The sequence below is a fragment of the Trichechus manatus genome, unplaced genomic scaffold (genome assembly GCF_000243295.1).
Source record: "Trichechus manatus latirostris isolate Lorelei unplaced genomic scaffold, TriManLat1.0 scaffold00040, whole genome shotgun sequence".
Taxonomy (NCBI): Eukaryota; Metazoa; Chordata; class Mammalia; order Sirenia; family Trichechidae; genus Trichechus; species Trichechus manatus.
The window spans coordinates 17,454,211-17,479,004 of record NW_004443976.1 but is presented as its reverse complement, the minus strand read 5'-3'; the positions used below and the strand labels follow the sequence as shown (position 1 = coordinate 17,479,004).

Sequence of the window (24,794 nt, the reverse complement as noted above, 5' to 3'; positions counted from 1 at the left end):
ATGGCCCCCAGACACACTTTTAGCTCAGTAATGAAGTCACTCCTGAGGTTCACCCTTCAGCCAAAGATTAGACAGGCCCATAAAACAAAATGAGACTAAAGGGGCACACCAGCCCAGGGGCAAGGACTAGAAGGCACAAACGGACAGGCAAGCTGGTAATACGGAACCCAAGGTCGAAAAAGGAGAGTGTTGGCATGTCGTGGGGTTGGTAACCAATGTAACAAAACAACATGTATACTAACTGTTTAATGAGAAGCTAGTTTTTTCTGTAAACCTTCATCTAAAGTACTATAATAAAAAAATTTTTTGAAAGAAAAATAAATAAATAAATAAGCCCCTAACCCCTTGAGAAGACTGCTGGAAAACTGACTATCTCAAACCTGGAGACCGACTAGAAAAGAAAAAAATATTGCACTGAGAATTTGGACTATACACTAGGCCTCACAGGGGTTTTGCAGCCTGAAGTACCATTACCTGTATGGTCTAAAAACCCTCAAGCTGGTATTTTAACTTAGAGTGACTTAATATACAGACTGAGAGCCCTGGTGGCACAGTGGTTAAGAGCCTGGCTGCTAACCAAAAGGTCGGCAGTTTGAATCCACCAGCTGCTCCTTGTAAACCCTATGGGGCGGTTCTTCTCTGTCCTATAAGGTCGCTAGGAGTCGGAACCGAGTCAACTGCAATCGGTAACGTAGACTGATAATACACCAGGCTGTGGACAACAGCAAACTCAAATTCTCTCTGGAGGAAAAAAAAGGAAAAATAAATTCTCTGTGGAGGAGTCCACCTTCATTTCAGTTCTCAAGGAATTCTCATTAATAAAATCCCAACAAAAACAAGCAGATCATAGTAGAAAATTTAAAATGACATGAAGAAATAAGGCACATGAGCAAGAACCAGCAGAAAGTGACCTATGAGGACTAGTTCAGATTATGAAGTCTCTAAAACAACCATGTTTAATATATTTTAAAGAAATAAAAAAAGCTCAAAAATAAGTTTCGAGAATAAACAATGTCAGAACATTTGTAAACAAAGACCAAATGAAATATCTAAAAATAAAAATATGTAACTGAAGTTAAAGACTCAGTGGGACATATATAACAGCAGATGAGCTATAGCTAAGAAAAGATTTAATGAACTGAAAGAGAGTTAAGGAAATTATCTGGAATGTAGCACAAAAAGAAAAAAATGAAAGGTTTAAGAGACATCAAAGACAGAATAAGGTCTAACACATGCCTAATTAGAGTTATAGAAGAAGAAGAGAAAGTGTGGACAGAGGCAATACTTGAAAAAACAATGCTAAGAATTCATGAAGCCCAACAAATCCCTAGCAGGAAAAATAAAAACAAATCCAAACACAGACAAATCACTAAAACTGCAGAACATCAAAGATTAAAAAAAAAAAAAAAAAAAAGACAATGAAAAGCACCTAGAAGGAAAAGATAAATTACTTTTAAAGGAAAACAGACTGATAGCTTTCAATCTGCAAGAGAAGAAGCCCAAAGACAGTAGAACAGTATCTTAAATGGGCTAACAGAAAATAACTGTTCACCTAGAATTCTATTACTAGTGACCATAGATCTTTTCAGAATAAGGGCAAAATAAAGTCTTTTTCAACAAACAAAAACTGACAAAGTCTGCCATAAAAAGAATTTTGTTAATAAATTCTAAAGAACGTACTTTAGGCAGAAAATGATACCACGTGGAGGGTCTGAAACGTAAAAAGGAATGAAGAAAAAAGAAAGTAGTATGTGAATGAGTCTAAACAAATATTTACTGTCAAAATAATAATAAAAATGAACAAAACAAAAATTAAAACGATAATCTGTCTTGTAGAGTTTAAAAAGAAAAAAGAATTAAAATATATGCCAACAACAGCATATAAATTGGGAAAAAAATGAACAAAATTTAAGCATCCTATGGTCTTTGTAGTGTTTAGAAGGAGAGAAAAATGCTGATCAACTTAACAAGGTAAGTAAGTATAAACTCACTGCCGTGGAGTCGATTCCGACCCACAGCAACCCTAAAGGACAGAGGAGAACTGCCCCCATAGGGTTTCCAAGGCTGTAATCTTTCACACAAGCAGACTACGAAATCTTTCTCCCACAGAGCAGCTGGTGGGTTTGAACTGCCAACCTTCTAGTTAGCAGCCAAGCACTTTATAATTAAACACTGCTCCACCAAGGCTCCAACGGTAAGTATGCACGCTGTAATTTTTAAGGTAACTACTGAAAAAAAAAGAAAACTAGTATAGAGTTGCTATGAGTTGGAATCAACTCGACGGCAATGAGTTTTTATGAGTGAGTAGGGGTGGGGTGAGGGAGGAAATGGAATGGAAAAAAAAAACCCATCCAAAAGAAGGTTAAGAAAGGAGAAAAAAAGAAACAGAAGAGGAAGGAGAATATGAAAGCACTGGGAGAAAATTTTTACAAAACATGTATCTGATAGGGGGTTTACATGATAGGGGGTTTACATTCAGATTTATACAGAACTCTTACAACTTAATTAAAAAAATGCGCAAAAGATTTGTACAGATACTTAACAAAGAGGATATACAAACGGCAAATAACACATGAAAAGTCATTAAGCATCCTTAGTCATTAGAGAAATGCAAATTAAAATCAAGATGAAATAGCTTGACACATCCACAAGAATAGCTAACATAGAAGAGACTGCAATATCAAATGTTGGCCAGGATGTAAAGAAACTGGGACTCATACACTGCTGGAGGGAATGCAAAATGGTACAACCACTTCCGAAAAGTTCAGCATACATTTACCCAGCAAATCCACTCCTAAGGTATTTACCCAAGATAAATGAAAACATATGTCCACAAAAAGACTTGTACACAAATGTTCAGGGTAGCTTTATTTATAATAGACAGAAACTGGAAATAACCCAAATGTCCAGAGAATAGGTAACTGGACAAACAAAACTGTAGTATTGTCATACAACAAAATACTATTCTGTAATACAAAGGAATGAAATACTGATACATGTAACAACATGAATAAATTTCAGCAACATTATGCTGAACAAAAAAAGTCAAACACAAAAGGGTTCATACTGTATCATTCTATTTATATGAAACTCTAGAAAAAACAATACAATGTATGTTGACAGAAAGCAGATTAGCGGTTGCCTGGGGCCAGGGGAAGCGGTGGAGATCAACTGGGATGGGGCACAAAGAGAACTTTCAGGGGTAACGGAAATGTTCTGTATCTTGATTGTGATGATGGTTAACTGGGTATATAAATTTGTCAAACTCATTGAAATGTATACTTAAAATGGATGCATCTTATTGTACATAAACTTGACCTCAATAAAACTGATTAAAAAAAAAAAAGGATGGTATACAAAAATTCAAACATACCAACAATTATAGTAACTGTCAATGGACTCAACTGGCTTCTAATAGCCCCCAAAAGAAAACAACCCAAATGCCCATCAACAGAAGATTGGATAAACCAGAATAAATGAATAAAATGCAGTATTACAGCATGAAAATGAATGAACTACTATTATACACATCAAGGACAAGCCTCAGAAACACTTCATGGAACAAAATAAGCCGGAGAGAAAACAATATAAATAGAATGATTAGAATGATTCCATTTACAGATGAGCAAAACCAAACTATGTTTTGTTTAGGGATGTTTACTTAGATCCTAACACTATAAGGAAAATCAAGGGAATGAATTTCACAGGTCAGGATGATCGTTACCTGTAGTGGGAGGAAGGGAGCTAGCATGGGATGAGGGACACAGGGAGCTTTTAGGGTACTGATAATATTTTATTTCTTAACCCGGGTGGTGGTTACATGTATAGTCAACTTTATCATTCTTTCAAATGTTTTATACGCTCATACTTTTTTCTGTATGAGATCCACCCTCCCCTCAGGCCAAAAAAGGAATCATAGCCTCTTCTAAGAATGGCATATAAAAATCCTCTTTTTAAAAGCAAGAAGGATACTCAAACTGATGGTGAAAATAAAAAACCATGTTCCTGAGTGGTTTAGGGTGATGGTTGAGCAACATGATGAACATAACTAACGTCACTGAACTATACATGTGAAGATTATTGAAATGGCAAATGTTCTGTTACCTATATATTTACCACAATTTAAAAAAAAAGTTCCAAGGAGGCTGGATAAACCCCTGAAACTACAGCCCCGAGATAATCTTTAAACCTTAACCCAAAAATATCCCCTGAAGTCTTCTGAAAACCAAACAATACTTTAGTTTAATTAGTGAAGAATGTCTGCCTTAAGTGTTGTGCTCTTTTAACATCTACCCATACGGGATCAAACTGACAACAGCAACTCGAAAGATTAGACAGGAAACTTAAGGTGCAGTGAGTTTATGTTAATGGAAGAGCAACAACTCTGAAAAGGAGAGTGAGAATGGTTGCACAACTCAAGGAATGCAATCAACGTCACTGAATTGTACAAGTAGAAATTGTTGTATATTCTACTGTGTATATGCTCAACAACAACAAAAATACTTTTTTTAAAAAAAGTTCCTAAAAAGTCCTTTAAAAAACACTAAATATCCCAAACCAAGAGAAAGACGGAATACTTCTTTATCAACTGGTCATGAACAATCAGCCTTGACTTGCCCAAACCATATCCTTTCCTTCTGCCAGTTTATTATCTATGATCCCACCTAAGTTTCAAGCAGCTCAGGAGAATTGTGACTCCTCCTAACTCCCTTATCTCTACTTATATTCCTCTTCTAATCTCAGGTAAGATATATGGATCACTTTTCTCATCAAAGAACAACAGACTGCTTAAATTGAGGGGGGAGGGGGAGATCCTCGCATTTTCTAGCCACCTCAATTTAGTCCAGAGAAGCCTTTATGTCTTCTGATATAGACATCTGGACACTTGAGAACTGGGTTTAATTTACTAGCTGTGCAACCTTGTGCAAGTTACTTAACCTTTCTGGTAAGTTTCTCCTCACCTGTAAAACAAGACACAAAATATTTGCCCTGCCTGTCTCAGAGAACTGATATCAGAATCAAATGAGAAACTATAAAGTATCACAGGTATTATCAGACTGTTGTTGTCATTATTGGCCATGACCTCTGAAAACTGCAATTGTTCCCCAGACGAGCTTTTAAGGGCTTAGCGTCCAGAGTGCAACTTATTTCTTTCCCTCAAGAACACACCTGCTTCTCCTGTGTAGCCAACAACGAGTACCTATCTGGCCTGAGTCCCCTGGAAACCACACATTTTGAATTCTACTCCTCAGGAAAAGCTTAAGAAGAGCTCAGAAAAGGTAGGTGAGAGTCCTGCTGCCAACATTCCCTCCCTTCTCCCAAAATGTCTCTACTTTAGAGTAAGTCCATCCTGGGGCAAAAAAAACTGAGAAGCTATCAGACGGTAACAGAGATGAGGATCTGGTGCACATTAACCCCTGGGCAATGATGGGATGTTGCACTCTGCACTCCATACCACAGCAGCACGGACACCAAACCACAGCCCTGCCACCTTGGGGTAACAACAGAGACCATTTCTTCAACCGATATAGTAAGAGGCTTACATTTTATTGATGTAACTGAATTTTCTCATTCCTTTAGCTTTTCACAACTGTTTCTCCTTCCTCAGCCTAAAGTAACAGATTCATTCTGAAAACAAGGACCCTGGAACTCAGAGTCGAGGAGAGGGGTAGTAGGTCCTGTGACACACTCATTTCTTTAACTCTTGCTTCTTGTCCAGGGGACTTCAACTACATCCAAAAGCAGAGATTGCTGGGGAAAGAAATGTTCAGTAAGCAGCCTGTAGATAGTTAAATCTCTCCCACAGGGACAGAGGGCATAGCTTAAGGATGCATCCTCCTCTGGCCTGCCTTCCAAAGCCTAGCCTATTCTGAACTTTGAATCTATTTCTCACACAATCTGTTGGCCTCTAAACTAGGGACCTCTGAAAATGAACGTCAGGTAGCACTGTAGAAATCTACCCGTGGATTCTGATAGAGAAAAAGCCCAAGGGCTTCCACCACAGACACAGAAGGAGGACTGAGAGGGACAGTTTATACAGCTAAACTCAAGCCTAACCCCTTACGGAAGGCTTCCTCTGACAAGCAGAGGATTAGGTACTTCATACATTCTGCTTGGGTAACAAACTCAGACAGAAGTAAATTGCCCCAGAGAAGCAAGAAGGTCTCTAGGGTTGTTGTCTCTATGTCATCCACTGAAGTAGGATACTGGGAGACAAATATTGGTTGTAGGTCAAACTGCTCAACTAGAGTCAACCTCTGTATACGACAATGGTATGAAGGTGTGGGTCTCCACTCAAGCATCCCATACCTCTGGGTTATGCTCTATCTGTCCCACATAGACAGCCGTGGTTCTCTTTCCTCTGGAGACGCACGTGTGGCACTCCCTCTACCTCTTGCTATTCAGGATTACTAACAGACCATAAAAGCAAGCATAAAAGAAAATGAAAAGAATGCCAGTCTAGTCCCAGTCCTACCTCAATCCCAGCCCTTCCCTCAATGTTCCCAAAGAGCAGGGAGCACCGACGGCACAGGCAAGAAGTGACTCTTGGGTGCCCTCTTGCTGCCACCAGGGCTCTTCTGCAAGGCTGACCTGGAGGCCCACTATGGCTATGAACTGGTAGAGGAGGAAAAAGAGGAGGGGGCCAGGGCACAGAAAAGGGAAGTTATTCCAGTGGTGGCCAATGAATAACATCCAGTGATTTATAGGAAGTATAATCCAATAATACAGTAAAATAAAACAGTGTGTGCTTGAGATGGTTTTGATTCCAGGAATTATAAAACATATTTAAAAAAAGAGAGAGAGCAAGGGGGGGAGAGAAAAAAAAAAAGAGAATAAAAACAGCCAGATTGGAGTAAATTGGGCACAGATGGGGGATGCAATGGGGTTTCAGTGATGCCCTACCACAAATGTTGCTTCAATTATTCGTCTTCAAGAAACGAGAGTTTTATTTCCTTAAATTACAGAATTTTTAAAAAATTAAAATTCTTGGAGTGCTTGTGGTTTAGATCAACAGTACACCCTCCAGCATCACGTCAGCCAATCAGATGGCTACTGAAGTCTTAAATGCTGAGCCATGTGGAGAAGGCCCCATTTCTCCCTTCAGGCTCGGGAATGCCTTAGAGAGATTACCAATTGTGACATCACTCTGGGAACCACCTATCTCGCCACCACCCACTACCCGCCAAAGGACAGCTCTGGACACTGGCCAGGTAAGGAACACTCTACTCAGTGAGAGCTGGCTTGTGCAGAACTGTGGCCCTCCTCATCCCTGCATTCAACCAATACTTACTGAGTGCTTACTAAATACCAAGCACTATGCTAGGGCCTCCAGATATCCCTTGTCTCGTCCTCCACGTTCATCTGTCCCAACCACCTCTGGGTAGAACGTTAGGATTCTAGACTCTCTGCAGTCTCACTGACGCAGGATTTTCAATAGGGCCCATGACAGGAGAAGATAAAGGTGTCCCCACCAATAGCACTGAAGCCATGATTTTAGGATCCCTAGTGAGACCTGTAAGTTTAGATGGCTAAATGGTGTGGCATAACTCAGCTTACTTCCCGCTTGGTAAGGAGGGCAAATTTGGCCTCACCGCCTCCGCCTCCCTGAGCAGGGTTGACTTCAGGGAAAACTAAAACCCAGGAAAAAGGGCAAGATGCCTTTACCTCATTAGCAGCTAAGCTTTTTCCCTCCACTTTCGCCTTCTAAGCTGACCAAAGCTTTTAAATAGCTCTATGTTGCTCCTGACCACGAGGAAAGCACATTAAAAAGCAGTCACACTGAAGTGTTAGTAACAACATGATTTCTATCCCTGGACTACTGGCATTTTGAAAAGAAGATATTACACAAGGGTAGCATTAAATACACAAAAAATGAATTATTCCTGGTAGTATTAGAGGGGACATACTTTTTAGTAAGGACTTCTCTGCTGCTCTCCAACTCGCACTCCTTTGGTACCACATCTGCAGGGAAGGCCCAGGCACTGACTGAGAGGATCCAGACTGCCTTGAAGGCCATAAGATCACCTCTGCTCCAGCCTGGAACACTCCTTCTCTACAGAGTCCAGGAACTGACATATGCAAACACCCACCCAGAAGGACACGTCCAAGAAGGAATGGAAAGAAAAATGATGGCCCAGATGTTCTATAGCTCGCAGTGGCTGCCAAATCTCCACAGACCCCAAGCACCTGGGAGGGCCAGGCAGCATCAGGCACTTGCTTCCTGGTTTCGGACAGCCAGGGACCCGCGGCTGGGTGGCGACTCTGACAGCATGCAGACTGGCCTGGAGGGAAGCCTTTAGAAGGGCACCAGCTGACTGGACTTGGGGGCTGAACACTGAGGGCTGATTTATCACTTCCTTACTCATAAAAATGTGATTCAAACTGCTGCTGATTAGTGAAGGATTTAAATCTTTACCCTCTCCCCAACCCCCTTCCCTCTCCACCCCCGGCACAGATGCTGCTGCTCAGCCACAACACCCTCTTCTTGCCACTGTCCGTGCAAGCACAGCACAGGGGCCCAGAGAAGATGACTCATGTGCTGGGAAATGGAAAAGTGCATCTTCCCACCAACCAGCCCTGCTGAGTGCTCTGCTCACCCCTCTCCCAATGGCAGCCCACACAGTGGGGTCTGGAACAGCCGCCTCAGCTGCACACCGGGTACTTGGCAGCACGTCCACAGAGCTCTCTGTCCTAGTTGAGTGTTATATCCTGTGGCCTGGGCTGTTTTTCCCTGAAACACCCTTGGAGCCTCTGACCACCTCAGTTCATACTCCTCTTGGCCACAGCCGGCTCATAAAGGCGAGAGTCAGGACAAGGCCTGAAATGAGTACCAGGGTCTCAAGTACAGACTCTTACACATTCTTCCCGCTTAGAGGGTCCTCGTTATGACCAACTGTGGAAAAGTGTTCTAGAAAAAGCATCTTGGCCTCAAATGGGGGAACCTCCTATTTCCTTCTTTCTCTGTTCTATCTCACCTCCCTTTCACCCGTTATTTTTTTAACCTTTACTTAACAACGCTACAAGAACAGGACTCACTGGTGGCCTGTGAAAAGGCCAAGGTATTCCTTTTCATGGAGCAGAAGCTGCTGACAACAGATGCTTCACAGGCAAGAGCTGCAGGTCCTTTACATTCACACCTACAGAGGCCACAGGTCACCTGATGCTGGAACAATGCCTTGGCAGAGGCTGCAGCTCTGTGACAGGCGCCTCACTGAACTCTGTGGGTTGTTTTTTAGTGGGAGGCAGTAAAATGAATTGGAAGACACCTCAGGAGGCCTCCATTTCCTGAGTCCAGTGAGCTTCCCACTCTGTAGCCGAACTAGCAGAGTAACTATGAAGGAATTAATCTCCCACCTCCTTTGGACTTCACAGCCTCACCAGGACAGCACTTTACAGACTTTATTTCCTCCTTCCTGGAAACCACCACTGCTCCTCAGGACTCCATCCTTCCTCGGAGTCGCTTAAACAAATAGCCATCTCAGGAATAATTAGCCAAGTTCAAAAAGGCACCTAAGCCTCTGCGTCTCGCCTTCTGCTGGGAATTCTAAATGCTGTAGCAGGCAACATGAGAGGAGAAAATCTCCTCTAGATTCAGCTGTGATTGAAAACCCAGGCTAGCCGGCAGAGGACTCTGCAGAGTCCCAGGAGGAGCTAAGTTTCAAGAGAAAGCGTGGCATACCCACTCATCAGTGAAGAAACTCCCCCACCACCAGCAAGCTGAAGCAAAGCCCCCAAACACAAATGGGAAGAGAAATAAATCAACTTCAGGGTGAGAGAAAGCACTAACAAAAGGTGCAACAAGAGAACCAGCGACACCCTGTCCAGAAACACCAGATCTGTTTTACAAAGGAGTCTCCATGGGGAAATTCCCACTTCGTGGCATTTCAGATAATAAGATTCCAGTCCTGAGACCAAACTGAATGATTCCTTGGCATCACAGACCAAATCTCCTTTGCAAACACACACAAAGTAATGTCACCCCAATGCTACATATTTCCATCAAGTCAAACTACATCATCCTTACCTAAGTGGGGTGGAGGGAAGGGAACATCCTTTGACTGTGACCTGGACATCAGAACATTTAAAAATCCTGCCAATCATCCTACCTCCCATCCCCCCCAAAAGTGTTCAGAAAAGCATTTCAGACTGCACACCGATATGCTAGCCAAATTCTGGGCCTGGTGGTTTTTGTGCTTCCAGATTTGAGTCACCAAAGCTCATCAATTCTCTGTTCTTACTCCCTGGCAGGCTCCCACAAGGGATATCCCATAGGGAACTAGACTTTTCCATATTGAACAAACAGAGTACACAAGTCCAGAAACAGCTATTCCCAATCCCTGCCAAGCGTATGGTCTCTGCAATGAAACATTTCAGCAATGCCTCTCCCCTGGGAGGGACTCTGGGGCTGCAGCCTCCAAGAGGCCTCGCTGCTGCCTTTAGCATGGCCAGATGTGCAACAGCATCTCTGGGTTTGCAAATTAAGCTATATACCCATGATTCCCTCCTTCCATCCCACCCAAGCACTAGAGAGTCACGTAGATTTGACAGAGTAACTTAAAGATCTGAGAGGCAATGGTGTGGTAGCATAGGAAAGAAGCTAGATTAATCTCTGTCTAGACAGAGAAGTTGGATGCTCCTTACCTTTCAACTGGGAGTTGTGCACAGCAAACATGTTGATGGTCATCAGCTGCAGCATGCGGGTATTTCCAATAGGAGAGGGGCTATGCTGCAGTAATACCTGGAACTCCTTGAGGACCTTCTCAGTCACCGCCGGGAAGGTCTCCATCCTGCAGACACAGCGAACCCATCAGTGAGACACATCCCCAAGAGCACTTGGCACTCACACACACACACACACACACACACACAAACACAGAAAGCAGACACGTAGCATCTGAAACGTTTCTTTGCTACTTTCACAAATCTTCCTGTGATTCTGAACAAATTAAGGAGAAAGGAGTAAAGTGTTCAGGGTTTACTGAAACCCTGAAGATGGAAACAACTCAATTCTTGAATAAATCACTGTATGAGTTAGTATGCTTTGGCATGCTATTTCCTAACCCCTGGCAATAACTGGATTCAAGCTGATATCAAAGTTTTTCTCTGAAACAGTCAGTTTTTTGAAATAGGAAACAAATTTCCTTTAAGCTCTAAACCTACATATTCCCCAAACTCTGTGTTATGAAACCTATATTCTATAGTTACATGGATCTAAAGACTCTTTGCTCAAGAATTACTTCATAGTTCTGCTGCTGTATTCTGAGGAACTATCACACTAATTGCTCCCCGTAAGGATTCCAAATTTCCCCTTGAAGAAATTCCTGAACCTAGGGCCCCAATGATCTACTTCAATCTTAGGATCCTGAATTGCTGCCCCCTCCTTCACACAAGCCTCTGCTCATCAGGGTCTGTATGTTTTCAGGCCAGTGGAAATATAATGCCCTGGCCAAGTGCCACTCCCAATACAGGAAGAGCCTGTAATGTAGGGAGGCAGATATCCAGCCAGTGACCTAGGGCTCCTAAAGAGAGGTCATTCAAACCATTGCTTGCCAAGTGTGGCCACTGGATCTCACACAGTGGTGCATGCCTGCAGCTCCTTTGGCAACAGGAACAAACCACAGCTGAAGCCCTCAGAAACAAAAAGCAAATTCAAACTTGGTGCTAGAGAGAGAAACCAGGCACATGAGCCTTCGGGCCATGCTGAACAATTCGTGGTCAGCTAAGCATCTTTCAGCCACCCCACCCCTCCACAAACAAACAAACTGCTTGTTGTACAACTAGGGCGGGGTGGAAGTGGGGTAGTTCTAGGCTGGATTAATAAATAGCTTCTGGAAAGCCACAAGAAAGGGAATCCTTCTCAAAAGATAAAAAACTGTTTCAATGCCTAGGGGAAAGGTGCTTTTAGTTACACCGGCACCTTGGCCCTTTCCCTGGTGAGTAGTACCTTCCCCAGATCAGAAAACTCCAGAGCTCTCTGGCAACCCGGCAATCTTCATTCCTTGCCCTTGGATGGCAACTCCTATTACTGACCCTCTGGTGCCCAGAAGTCATGCCACAGCTATGGGTCAATTACAGTTTACATTCCAGTTCCCTTCTCTGCTGAGCTGTCCTCATTTTCACTGGCACAAAACATGCCATGCATTTGCTGTTTTTCCCCACATGCCACTTCAAGTGCCCTTAAAAAAAAAAAAAAAAAACAACTTTTTTCCTTCTCTAAAAAGTTCAGAAACGTTAAAACTTTTTCTAGGTTTGGAATGGCAGAGAGTGATATGTTTGGGGCTGGACTGGATCCATTTTTCCCCATGGGCTATAACAAAGGTTTCATTTTAAATCCTGACACTGTGCAGCACTCTTTCTGGTCGGAGGTGGGGAGGGGGACTAGCACTTCTCATTACGAGAACAGCAGAGTTCACTCTACTTGAAAAGCAGCCACACTGGGCAAGTTTCAGAGCCATGTGTCTCCGTGTTGAAAGGCAGTAGAGCGCCAGCACAGAACGACATGACAGAAGTGTCACGTGGGACGGTCTCGCTTCGAAGCTGTGTCTGAGGAAGCCTCTTCTCCGGGATGGGAATTGAAACAGATCCATTAACGCTCCCGAGGTCAGACTGAAGTTTCAAACAAGCACCAAGCCAAATGTTCACATTTTCTTTTATTAAAAAAAAGTTCAAAAAAAGTCCTCCCTTCACCTTTCAACCAGTTCAACATGAAACAAAAGAAATCAAAATGCATAGAATGTAAGTTAGAATAACTTCCAATCTGAGATATGAGGGAAGATGGATCTACTCAGAGAATGCTGCTTTGTCAGGCAGTAACTGAGGGACGCACAGATAAAAGGATTCCTCCTCAGAGCGCAACAACCAGGTTTCTGGTTCCCAATTCTGTAACCAAAATGCTGTCTGATTTTGGCCTCAAAATACCTGTAAGTACTTTTATGTTTTTTTCTTTGAGAAATAATCTTTGCTCTACCCTATATTACACAGAAGAAAATTAGACAAAAACTGAGATAATGTGGTATATAATTTGCTAAAAAAAATAAAAAAACCTCAAAATCATGTGTTTTTATAGATATGTAAGTATGTAAATGCAGTAAAAAGATATGGAAGAATACATAAACTGATGTCTAATGTTATCGGAGGATAAAGGCGCTGGAGGAGAAGTGAAATAGAATTTTAGTCTTATCTGTAACGTTATAATTTTTGTAAAGAGATTTTGTATATTACTTATGTAATAATTATTATAAACATTTTAGCCAAGAAGAGGAGGAGGAGAGAAAGCATATAAAGATGGTCACTTACACTAGCAAAAAACTGGAAGTAAGCTAACATGTCCAACAATAACAGATGATTAAGATGGTGCATCCATATAACTAAATACTATTTTTTAAGTTATATTAGATTTTTTTAATCGCTGGAAAAAAGTTCAATATAGATTAAATGAAAACAATAGTCTTAAAGCAGTTTAATGTGATCTCCTTTTATACATATTTGTAAAAAAATAAGTGTGTGTGATATATAGAAAAAAAGACTGAAAAAATAAGACACCAAATGTTAACAAAGGACAGTTATCTAAGGATAGTTAACAAAGGATAGTGAGAATGTAGGTAGTATTTTTATTTTATTTTTCCTGAGTTTTCTAAATATTTTGCTATTAATAAGCACTGTACTGTCAGAAAAAAGAAATCCCCACAATGAGCACCTATTACTTTTGTATTTAAAAACATTCGCTAATTTTAAAAATAAATCAAGACACAAACGTTTTCTAAATAATTCTAAGTCCAAAATAAATACATCAGTCTCTGAATTCCAAGAGACCTTGAAGCTGTGCAAATAGCATGACTAGGCAAGCAAGTAAAAAATAAAACGGTAACTTTAACCAGGGCAAAAACTGGAAGCAAAATTATCCCATTTGTCGCAAATCAAGAGTCTAGAGGCTGCCGGTTTCCCGACTTCTCTCCGTGGCCCAAGTGCAGTAAGTCTGATCTCTCTCACCAGGAAAGCCTCTGTATGTCAGAAGCTGCCTGCCTGATTCCTCTGTCTGAGTCCAAGAGGACTGTGTCCCTATCCTTTAAAAGCGCGAAGATACAATCATGTTCGGGACATTTCGTTTCACTGACTTACAGGACTGCCTTGTGAAGTGATCTCTAGAGACACTGTCTCATTTGAATGGGAGTTTCAAGACACCACTCTTTCAAACAACCCGTACCTGCTGCTGTGGAGTAGATTCCGACTCACAGCGACCCTACAGAACGGAATGGAACTGCCCCATAGGGTTTCCAAGGTTGTAATCTTTACAGAAGCAGACTGCCACACCTTCCTCCTGCGGAGCGGCTGGTGGGTTCGAACTGCTGAACTTTCCGTTAGCAACTGAGCGCTTTAACCGCTGCACCACCAGGGCTCCTCTTTTCAAACAACACTGGGACCTAGACCCCAGGAGTGACTCAGACAGTGACCAACGTGGCAGGACCCAACCCCTCAGATGCTGAGGAACACAGCTTGGCTAGACAACATTCTCTGCAGCAAAGAATCGTGCTTCCTAACTTTTCTCAACTTCTTAATTTTTTAAAAACTGAGTAAGACAGAAGTAACCCAGGAGTAAAAAAAGGAAACGAACAAACAACTAAGCCATGTGACAGGGTAGAAATGAGAGAAAAAACCATAGTGCTAGAGAACATAAGCACTGAACCTAAGAGATCACCAATTTAAACTACTGATAAGGAAACTGAAGCCCATGGAGGCTCTGACTTGTTCACTTTCAAAGTCTTGTAGCTAGTAATCAGTGAAAAACAATCTTTATGGCACTTGAGTCCATCTGATAATGTCCTGAACCTTTTTTTCAACTGATCCTAAGAGTAAGAACACTTGTCTTGCACACAGTAGGCATTTCAGCATACACTGATGTGATTTGGAACACCAGACACCAGAAGATGGAGCAGTGTCAGGGACAGTGATGTGCCTTCAGCTGCTCCCCATTACAATCTCCTCTCTCTTAATTCGTTTTCAACGCCTGCCACATTTCACATCTTCTTGGTAATTAGGCAACCATCCATGATATTGTGTGTGGCTTGGGCTCATTGCTTTTCTAGTCTACTTACAGAATTCCATACTATTTTTTTTCCTCAACAGAAACATTACTGCTGTTTCTGCCTTCCAGGAGAAATATGGGGCTCAATTCTCTTTCACCTCCAGGACTGCATAAGAGGAACACTCATCAAGGGACTGGAGTGCCTAAAACTTACATACATTCTCTTCATGAGAACATCACCGAAACTCATTTTTTATAAAGGTGAAACTGGACTGGGGTTTTCTTTTTGCCATCAGAGTATGTTATACGCAGGAATAGAAGAGATTCTGAAAAGTAATCTGGACCACAGCAAACCATCTCAGACAAATGAGATAATCTATGTCTTTTTAAAGGCCTCTAGAGAAGAAAATTTCTGAACTTCTTCCCTCTGTGAAATTTTCTTACACCTAACTCAAATCTCTCCAGCTGCAACGTAAGCCTATCTTCTCTTCCTGTCTTCCCATAAAAATCAACACTATCTGGTTATGACTTTTTTAATATTTAAACACAGTTAGGGCACGCTAGCTGTCTCTAAATAAATCTTTCTTTAACCTTAGAATTTTTTAAAGATTAATTTTTCCTCTCAGATCTTATTTTCCAACTTGTTAATCATTGCAGTGGTTCTTTCTCAAACTTCCTCCAAAATACAAATGAGAATTTTAAAACATGAGAATTTTAAAAGAGGGGGAAATAAGGGTCTAACTAACGCTTAAATCCACTGCCGTCAAGTCAATTCCGACTCATAGTGACCTATAAGACAGAATAGAACTTCCCAATAGGGTTTCCAAGGCTGTAAATCTTTACTGAAGCAGACTGCCACATCTTTCTCCCATGGAGTGGCTGGTGGGTTCGACTAATGTTTAATCGAATAAAAATACATCCTAAATACTGCTTCATTCTAAGCCAAGATTTATAATTTCGTTAGTTCCATGAGTTCTAACAGAGCTAAGAAATACCTAGATGAGTGGTTCTCCACCAGGGGCAATTTTGCCTCCCAGGGAACATTTGGCAATGTTTGGAGACATTTTTAATTGTCATGACTTGTTGGGGTGGGGAGGGAGAACCCACTGGCATCTAGGGATAGAGGTCGGGGATGCTGCTAAACATCTCACAATGCACAGGACAATTCCCCCTGTCCCCACAACAAAGAATTATCCAACTCAAAATGTCAAAAGTACCATGTATGAGAAATTCTGATTCAGAGCAACACGCTGCACCAAAATTTAAAGAACCAACATGGGAAGAGGAAAAAAGGAGGGGAAATACCAAGTGAAAAGGTAGTAAAGGAAAGAAAGATGAAAAAAATGAGAACTAAAAAAGATAATAAACGATAAGTGATAGTACCATCAACTGCTATTTCAAGTGTAGCACAATAGCCATCTCCTGCTGTGATATGTTATTTTCCAGATGATATCACGTTGCGTACCTTGTTACTGCAGCTTTACACTGCTCACTAATGAATGGCTTGGGGTCTACTATAACCTATTAGAATACTAGATCCTTCTCTTCCATCTTGCACAATCCATCCATTTATTGTAATGATTCACTCATTCATACAAAAAATATTTACTGAGCACCTACTATGTGCCAGGCATTAAGGATATAATGGTGATAGGCAAAAACCTCTGCCAGAGTGGAGTTTGTATGAGAGGTGAGAGGAAAGCTAATAATGCATCTAGTTTATTTTTCCTAAGTGAATTACTTTAACCTTAGGTCTGCTGATGGAGATTTATTCTATTGGTGCCACTCCAATTTTCTCAAGTCATTTCAAAATCAAAACTACCCTTGTGATGGGCCATCACAGTCACTCTTGCCCAGGCCAATGTCAAATGAATATGTAATAAACACACTTTCTAGTTCACATGGAACAGTGTTTCTTCAGGCAGGGCAAAGCCTTTAGGCTTCTCAGAAAGGTTAAGTACAAAAGCATGTGGAAACTGACACAGCTTTCACTCCCAGTAAGGATACCTGGAGCACTACAGATAAACTTACAAGGTTATGACAGAGTGAAACGGAAACTGTGATAATAACTGGGGAATTTATAATCCAAAACAAATCACCTCAAAGGGTAGCTCACAATAAAACCTCCAACTCAGAAGAAGACCTTCCTGAGAACACTGCCACCTATTCCTCTCTTCACTCTCCTTCTGTACCCATTCTGCACTCAGAGAGAATCCTATACTAAAGATGAGCTCAGCACACTATCTGCTCTGGTTTGCAGATATTAAGTCAAGCTTAAGATCACTAGTTTTGCACAGTGAGGACCGCTGATCCACCAAAAAAATACTCAAAACTCAACCTCTTTCCAAGGATTTCAGGGGTGAAGTGATAGGGTTTTGCCCAGATGACCTTCCCTGAGACTTACGTGTATGTAAATACATGATAGATGGTGAAACCATAAAATAGTCATGGTATTTACCGAGATGTGTGATAATGATGCAGGAAACTGAGCACAGAAGGAAGGGATATGGGTCAGAAGGACACTGAGGAAAGAAAACGCTACTGTTCTCTCTGAGGGAAAACCAGTGAACAGTATTCTCCTCCAAAGAGAACCCTTGACAGCTGCACGCAGGGGTTTAGCATGCCTGCCTTGAGGGGCTCACTAGGGATGGAGCGGGAAGAGGGAAGAGAAACCCAGAGGGACTAGGGGCAGGAGTTGGGAAAAGACTGTGTTTAAAGGGGGGTTTAGTAAGGATAGAGAAAGAAGAGACAGAAAGACAGACAGTAATATTTCCCAAACTTCATGAGCCCAGCAGGAGAGAGAGTGAAAGGAAGAGAAGAGAAGGTGGAGGCCTCTAAGAATTCACACCCTGTGCCCTCAGTTACAAACACAGTCTAGTTGCTAACAATATTAAATTCCAAAATGACTTGTAATGTAGGAAAATAAAATAAACATCCTGCACACTTACCCAATCCGGGTAAACAGCTTCCCATGGGCATGGAGAAAACTGAGGATGAACCTTTTGTTCAGCTGCATGGGAAAAAGAGAGAGGAGAAAACAATTAAACTTTCCCCAGTTTCCTGTTACTGAACAGAGTCCCTAGTGACACAATAACCTGGCCAGGGTCTAAGGGGTGGGCACTAGGGATGGGAACCAAAGGGACATGCCCAAACTCTCACAGAGACCCAGGGCACATGCCTAACAGCTGCCGCTCAGCTGAGCCAAGATAACAGCAGGCTCAGTGAGTGGACAGCACCCTCTGCTGGCAGTGGCACCTTTGTGCGGTCAAGGAAGCAGCAAATCAGAACTAACACCGGAAAGATGCTGGCAAGAAGATGCCTGCCTGAGGTCAATCTGGCCTCATAATGATGGAAATGAAATGCTGAGAGGAGCAGGAATATTAATGATTTTGGAGAAGTACTGATCTTACTTATGAGCTATTCTTCTACCTACCCAGGAAAGCAGAACTCTCCTTTTGTAACCAGGGGTAAAGTAACCCACTACTAACAAGTTCATCAAACTGTACTTCTCCAGCTTTTAAAACAGAAGTTCAAGTTCTAGGTCTGGAGCTGAATATTTACACAGGGGCCAGATGCGAAGCAGGCTGGTAGGGACAGTTAGCAACCTGTGGCTACTCCACTCCAGTTCTAGCCAAATGCTCTGTGTGGGCCCAGTATTAACATGTTATGTCCTTTTTAGAGAAAGAAAAGCTGGAAACTGGAATCTGGGTTTTTAAGCAAAATCCTGTTGCTTTTAAATGTTGACTACTAACGAAAAAATTTTTTTAAACATCAGACAAGCCAAAAACACACATCTGTCAGCCATTTCTGGCCCATGAGCTACCAATTTATAATCTCTATTTAAGGTTCTGGAAAATCTACTTCTATTCTACAAAACTGAGTGACGAGATGTCTCTAAGCAAAACAATGGAGGGAAGACAAAAATTCAATCCCCAAAGAGTGGATACAATCTAAAGACCAAAACTGGTCATCTTCCCTGGCCTCCTAGAAGGAATGTGCTCAGGGCCCTGTAGCCATCCAGAAAGAAGGGTCAAGAATCTTGATCACAGGAGGTGGCTAGGGCAAGAAACAGTCCAGTGCCCCTGGATACTTTTCCTAAGAGGAAAGACACCCCTCTATCTCCTTGCAAAACAGAACTCCAATCACGATGGCAGCTCCATCTACTTCATATGGAAGCTAGGTGTGGGGAAAGGGGTACATTCTCACCTCACCAATAACTTCAACAGCAAACTCTGCGTACAAGCTTCAGCCTTTAATTCTCCCTTAAACAAATTTCATTTAATCAGCAATACAAGATTAGACATTGATTTATGTAGTTAAAAAGCTCAGATACTTTACTGAAGATAACCTGTCTTTATAGTAAGGTGAATTAGGGCCAGGGACACTGAACTCCTTGAATAGAGGGGAAAGGTGAGAAAGTGCTGCAAAACAAATTACCAATCGTCATACTGTTGTGAACGGGAAAACCCAGCTAGAACGAAGGTTTCCAGGTTTGCTAGCAGAGGAAGGTGGTAAAAGACCGGTGTTTAAGTTCCACCTCTGCCACTCACCTGCTGTGGGATCTCACGCAACTGATCTAACCTCCCCAAGTCCTACTTTTTCTTTCTACACATTATATACCTGTATGTTAATAGGTTTTTGCAACAATTAAATAAGACACAATAAAGCATGACTGACATGTTGTAAACACTCAATTGCTAGCTTAACAGTCTATCTTTATGAGTGATAAAACAAGTGGTAAAATGTTAACACCTGGGGAATCTGGGTGACGGCTATACGCGAATTCTTTGTATTATTCTTATAACTCTTCCATAGGTATGAAATTATTTCAAAATAAAAAATTAAAAATATATACTCTCTATTCCTATTTTTAACTCAGTTACTCCTCTTCCCACAGCTGTCAATCATAAACTGGTTAACTCACTCATAGCCAGGAGGAACTCTTTAGAGCTGGTTATATTTACACACAAAAGACACTTTGGTGGGAACTGAATGATACTAACCTGTCTCACTCAAGCCCAGTACCATGCCCTAAAGCCCAAGGCAGCTCAGAAATTTAAGCAACTTAAACCAGTACATGGCAGTCAATACCCAGGTCTTGTGATTACAAATACAGTTCTTCCCTTATACAGCAACTGTCTCATGAAGGGGACTGGTGAGCAGATTCAATGAAGGGCTGATGAGGGAAAAAGAGCAACTAAAAAGCAGTTCAGTTTTACTTTAAGTTTTCCGACTGACTGGGTGGAAAGCTCATACTGTTTGACGCACAATGCCTCCTTGGAATAAAACCCAAGCCCCAAAAGATTTTTTAATATTGTAGTTGTTTCTATACTACCCATAGATCCTTGCATCAGGGTGGTAAATGAAGCCCACTTAATTACCAGAATTCACATTCGACACTATCATATTTAACTGTATCTAGTAGAAAGTGGATTTCAATGCATTGTTTTTCAACTGGTGGGGGAAAATGGAACCTTAGGAACTTTTTCGAACTATACGCACATTCTCCCCAACCTTGGTTGGTAAGCACCACTGCTTTATTTTTAGTCTGAACACATCTGTCACCGTAAACATAGTTTCCCTTTGTTGTCACCAACAACGCTTCAATTAGGAAAGGAGCTAAAAATGTAAATGCATCCTAGCAGTTGGGCATGTTATATGGAGGGAGATTTGTTACACATTTATGATCAAAAAGGGCCTAAGCAACATTCACCCATTACAATATGAAGTCAGCGGGCACTGAGGCAGAACCTTTTGAGTACTCTTAACTGACACCAAGCCCACCATCAGGAAAGCCGCAGCCTGAGCTTCTCCCTTTCTGACACATCATCATCAACTGGTCTCCATTTCACAACTTTTTGATTCTTAGCAATATACCCAGATAGTGTTGCTCAGGTGGAAAAGTATTACTCCTCAAATTGTGAGACTATCTGCCTCCAAACCTTCCTCACATATTTACCTACTGTTCACCAGAAATTAAAAAGGCTTCTTTGGCATAGCCCCGAGAAAGTGTTCAAATCACAAAAGGACTCCTGGCTCCTTAGCTCAAGTCCAAAACCAATCCACTGTGAATTTCCGAGTCTTTTGTACTACCCAAAACCAACGACCCAAAGAAACACTAATGGCAGTAGTTGGATGGGTAGGTCTCTGGACACTTAAAGTCTGTCCTGCCATTAAGTGTGGAATTATGAGTACGTTAGTCACTAAAATGTTTCACGAGGTTACTAAAATGGAATTTCCACTACTGACATTACCTAGCTCAGAGCTGAAAGGATAAAGTGGAATAATTCGAATCAAAGCATTTTGAGAAGCAGATGTTGTATGCAAGCCCTGGAAATATCATTCAAAAGTATGTCTAAGTGCTTTGTGAACTGGAGAGCAAGGAAGGAGAGAGCTGCTGCTCAGACACAAGATGGAGGGTGGATTCAGAAACATGCCCAATTTCCAACTCCTGAACAGTTGTTCCTGCTTTACACCTTCTAGACAGTTGCATGGAAAACTGAACTTCTATAAAATGAATCATTTTAAGTATAGTAAGGGTACTTAATATTAGAAAAAAAATTCCAATATGCATTTTTCAAGTGTTTGGGTAGCATAAATTATCCTTCTCTAATTTATCTGTCTGGAATGTCTCTATTTTTATATATAAAGTCTTTAATTAAAAAAAAAAAAACTTTGTTGTGTTTTAAAGGGGGGAGCTCTATCCTCTTAGATACGAGAGTGTAGGCAGAGATAAAATTTCAACAGTACCTGTTAGTAAAATTTCAGGCCTTTCAGAGCATTCAATCAAAGCCAAATTATCAGTGTCCCTAAAGCCTTGAGATCCCAGGATTGAGGAGTATGTGAGTACAGAGGTAAGATCGTCCAAATATGTCAGAAAAATAATGAACACTTTCACCCCAGTGCTCCTATGCTAGGCACAATAAAAAGCAAGCCAGCAAGACTGGGTCCCTAATCTCAAGGAGTCTGTAGCCCAGAACAAAAGACAAATAATGTATCAGCTTGCCACACCCCATTTTTGCTCCAAAACCCAAGCCAGGGCTTAAAGGCTATGAAGGTGACAGGAGGCACTATGATTCCCTCACAGTCATGATCCCTCAGTCAGGGAAAATCTCTGGGGGAGGTGATATCTAAGGAGATGACAAAAAGTGAGGAAGGGCGGGCTGGTACACAAAATGTGGAAACCTATCAGTAATGCAATAGTCATTTAGTAGAGATGAAAGTTATTAATTAGTACTTTCAGCATTCCTCTTTTCAGGATATAGATAAATAAAGAAGAATAGGCAAGCCAAGTAGCCTGGCTCAAGTGCCCTGTAGGAAGACAGAGTAAATCAAAATCAATATTCAAGTGTCTTACTTGGACCAAAGAGTCACACCAAGATGAAGGTGGAGCAGGGACAGTGATTACTCGTCATGTTTAGTTTCTCTACCCATGTACTGTTCTGGACAGAATGACAGCTCAATTAAGCACAAGTTCCACGCAGAGATGTCCCATTTAGATGGCTGGATATGAGCCATGTGAATTTATATGTAAAACGTGCCTTTTAAAATCACCTCTTCCAACCAAGGCACCCCTTGAAACAGTGGCTCTTATGTACCCTCACACTGCAATTTAGTGCTGTCTCAACAAAGTCTTACGTTAAAGCAATTTACTTGCTATTACTTCATTACCTCTCCTACTTAAAGCCAGCAGACCGGAGTGAAATTGGGCTAAATGTCAAATCAGCAGTCAGCTCCAGAAAACCCAGCCAGCAAAGCAGAGGGACAGCTGAGTTTAGAGTGCCCAGCTGGCTCTCAGGAGGAAAATCGGCACCAAGGAAGCCAAAGCTTCCTGCTGTAAAGAAAAGAAGGAGCTACGAACCTGAGTATTCTGTACTTATTCTTTGTTTTATTGTGGCGAGGGAGTAGGACAGAATGGTATGAACAAAGACCACTGATCTTAGAGTCAAAGACCTGGGTTCAAATTATTATCACACTTATTTGCTACATAACTGTGGGTAAGTCACATCAACTTTCTAAGGCTGTTTCTTCAACTGTAAAACAAGAAGGCTGAGTAAAATCAGTATCAGTGCCCTGAGTGTGCGTGCCTCACTTAAAGAACTTTTTTTTTTTAAAAAAAAAAAAAAGCAGATTCTCTAGTCCTGCAGAATCAGCATCTTCAAGGAGTAAGTGGAGGGCGCGAACCAGCATTTTTAAAAGGCCTCCAGGTAATTCTGAAAATAAAGCCAGATTTGGGAATCAATGGACTAGATCAGGGGTTAACAAACTATAGCCCATGGGCCAAATCTAGCTGGCCACCTGTTTTTGTACAGCCTAAAAACTAAGAATAAACTTACAATGAACTAAGTGAACTAAGAATGGTTTTTACATTTTTTAAAGTTTAAATAAAAAAAAGAATACTTCATAACATGTAAAAATTAAGTGAAATTCAAATTTTAGTATTCATAAAGTTTTATTGAAACACAGCCACACTCATTTGTTTACATATTGTCTACGGCTGTTATCCCACTACAATGGCAGAGTAGCTGCAGCAGAGATACATGGATGGCCCAAAGGCCTAAAATATTATCTGGCACTTTCCAGAAAAAGTTTGCCAAATCTCTGGGCTAGATTATCTATAATACTGGGGTCTCAAAATTTTTTCTACTTGCAAAACACTTCAGGACTACTACACGTATGTACTGGAAACAGCAATGATTCTCACAGGCTAAGTGGTAACACAACTTTGCTTGTGTGTGCTCAAGAGGACTTGAAGCACTTACTGATGTAGATCAAAGACTACAGCCTTCAGTATGGATTACACCTCAACATAAAGAAAACAAAAATCAACTGGACCAAAAGCAACTTCATGATAAACAGAGAAAAGACAGCAGTTGTCAAGGACTTCATTTTATTTAGATCCGGAATCAATGCCCATGGAAGCAGCAGTCAAGAAATCAAATGACACACTGCACTGGGCACATCTGCTGCAAGAGACCTCTTTAAACTGTTAAAAAGCAAAGATGTCACCTTGAAGACTAAGGTGCACCTGACCCAAGCCATGGTGTTTTCAATCACCTCATATGCATGTGAAAGCTGGGCAATGAATAAGGAAGACTGAAGAACTGACGCCTTTGAATTATAGTGTTGGCAAAGAATATTAAATATACCATGGACTGTGAAAAGAACAAACAAATCTGTGTTGGAAGAAGTACAGCCAGAATGTTCCTTAGAAGCGAGGATGGTGAGGCTTTGTCTCATGTACTTTGAACATGTTATCAGGAGGGATCAGTTCCTGGCGAAGGACATCATGCTTGGTAAAGTAGAGGTTCAACAAAAAAGAGGAAGACCCTCAATGAGATGGAGGGACATGGCAGCTGCAACAACGGGCTCAAGCACAACGATTGTAAGGATGGCACAGGATCGGGCAGTGTTTCATTCTGTTGTGCATAGTTGCTCTAAGTCAGAACCGACTCAAGGGCACCTAACAACAAGAGGTGAAGAGGGGTAGTGAAGAGGAATGTGGCTTACAAGAACTCCCCCAGGATATTCTGATACCCACCCACCTCCCACTACCCCAGGAGAATCACCAATCTATAATGTTTGTTCCAATGCTAAAAGCCCACATACATATGATTCTAACAAAATCTAACTTTTCTAACCAGCATCTGAGCAGCACCATCTTATTCTATGAGAACACACACACACACACACACACACACACCCACCCACACCCACACCCACACCCACCCACAGACACACACACACACACACCCATCCACCCAAATGCCAA

General features: G+C 41.5%; 1 protein-coding gene across 2 annotated transcripts in view; it reads right to left on the bottom strand.

Annotated features, from left to right (window-relative positions):
* Window positions 1–24,794, bottom strand: part of SMG6 (SMG6 nonsense mediated mRNA decay factor) — a 239,658-nt gene that overhangs the window by 174,722 nt on the left and 40,142 nt on the right. For both annotated transcript variants that reach the window (XM_023731155.1, XM_004376149.2), the window contains exons 9-10: window positions 17,971–18,032; window positions 10,642–10,787 (exon numbers count right to left, since the gene is read on the bottom strand). In XM_023731155.1, coding sequence (XP_023586923.1) covers window positions 10,642–10,787; window positions 17,971–18,032 — 208 coding nt within the window. The remainder of the gene's footprint in view (window positions 1–10,641; window positions 10,788–17,970; window positions 18,033–24,794) is intronic.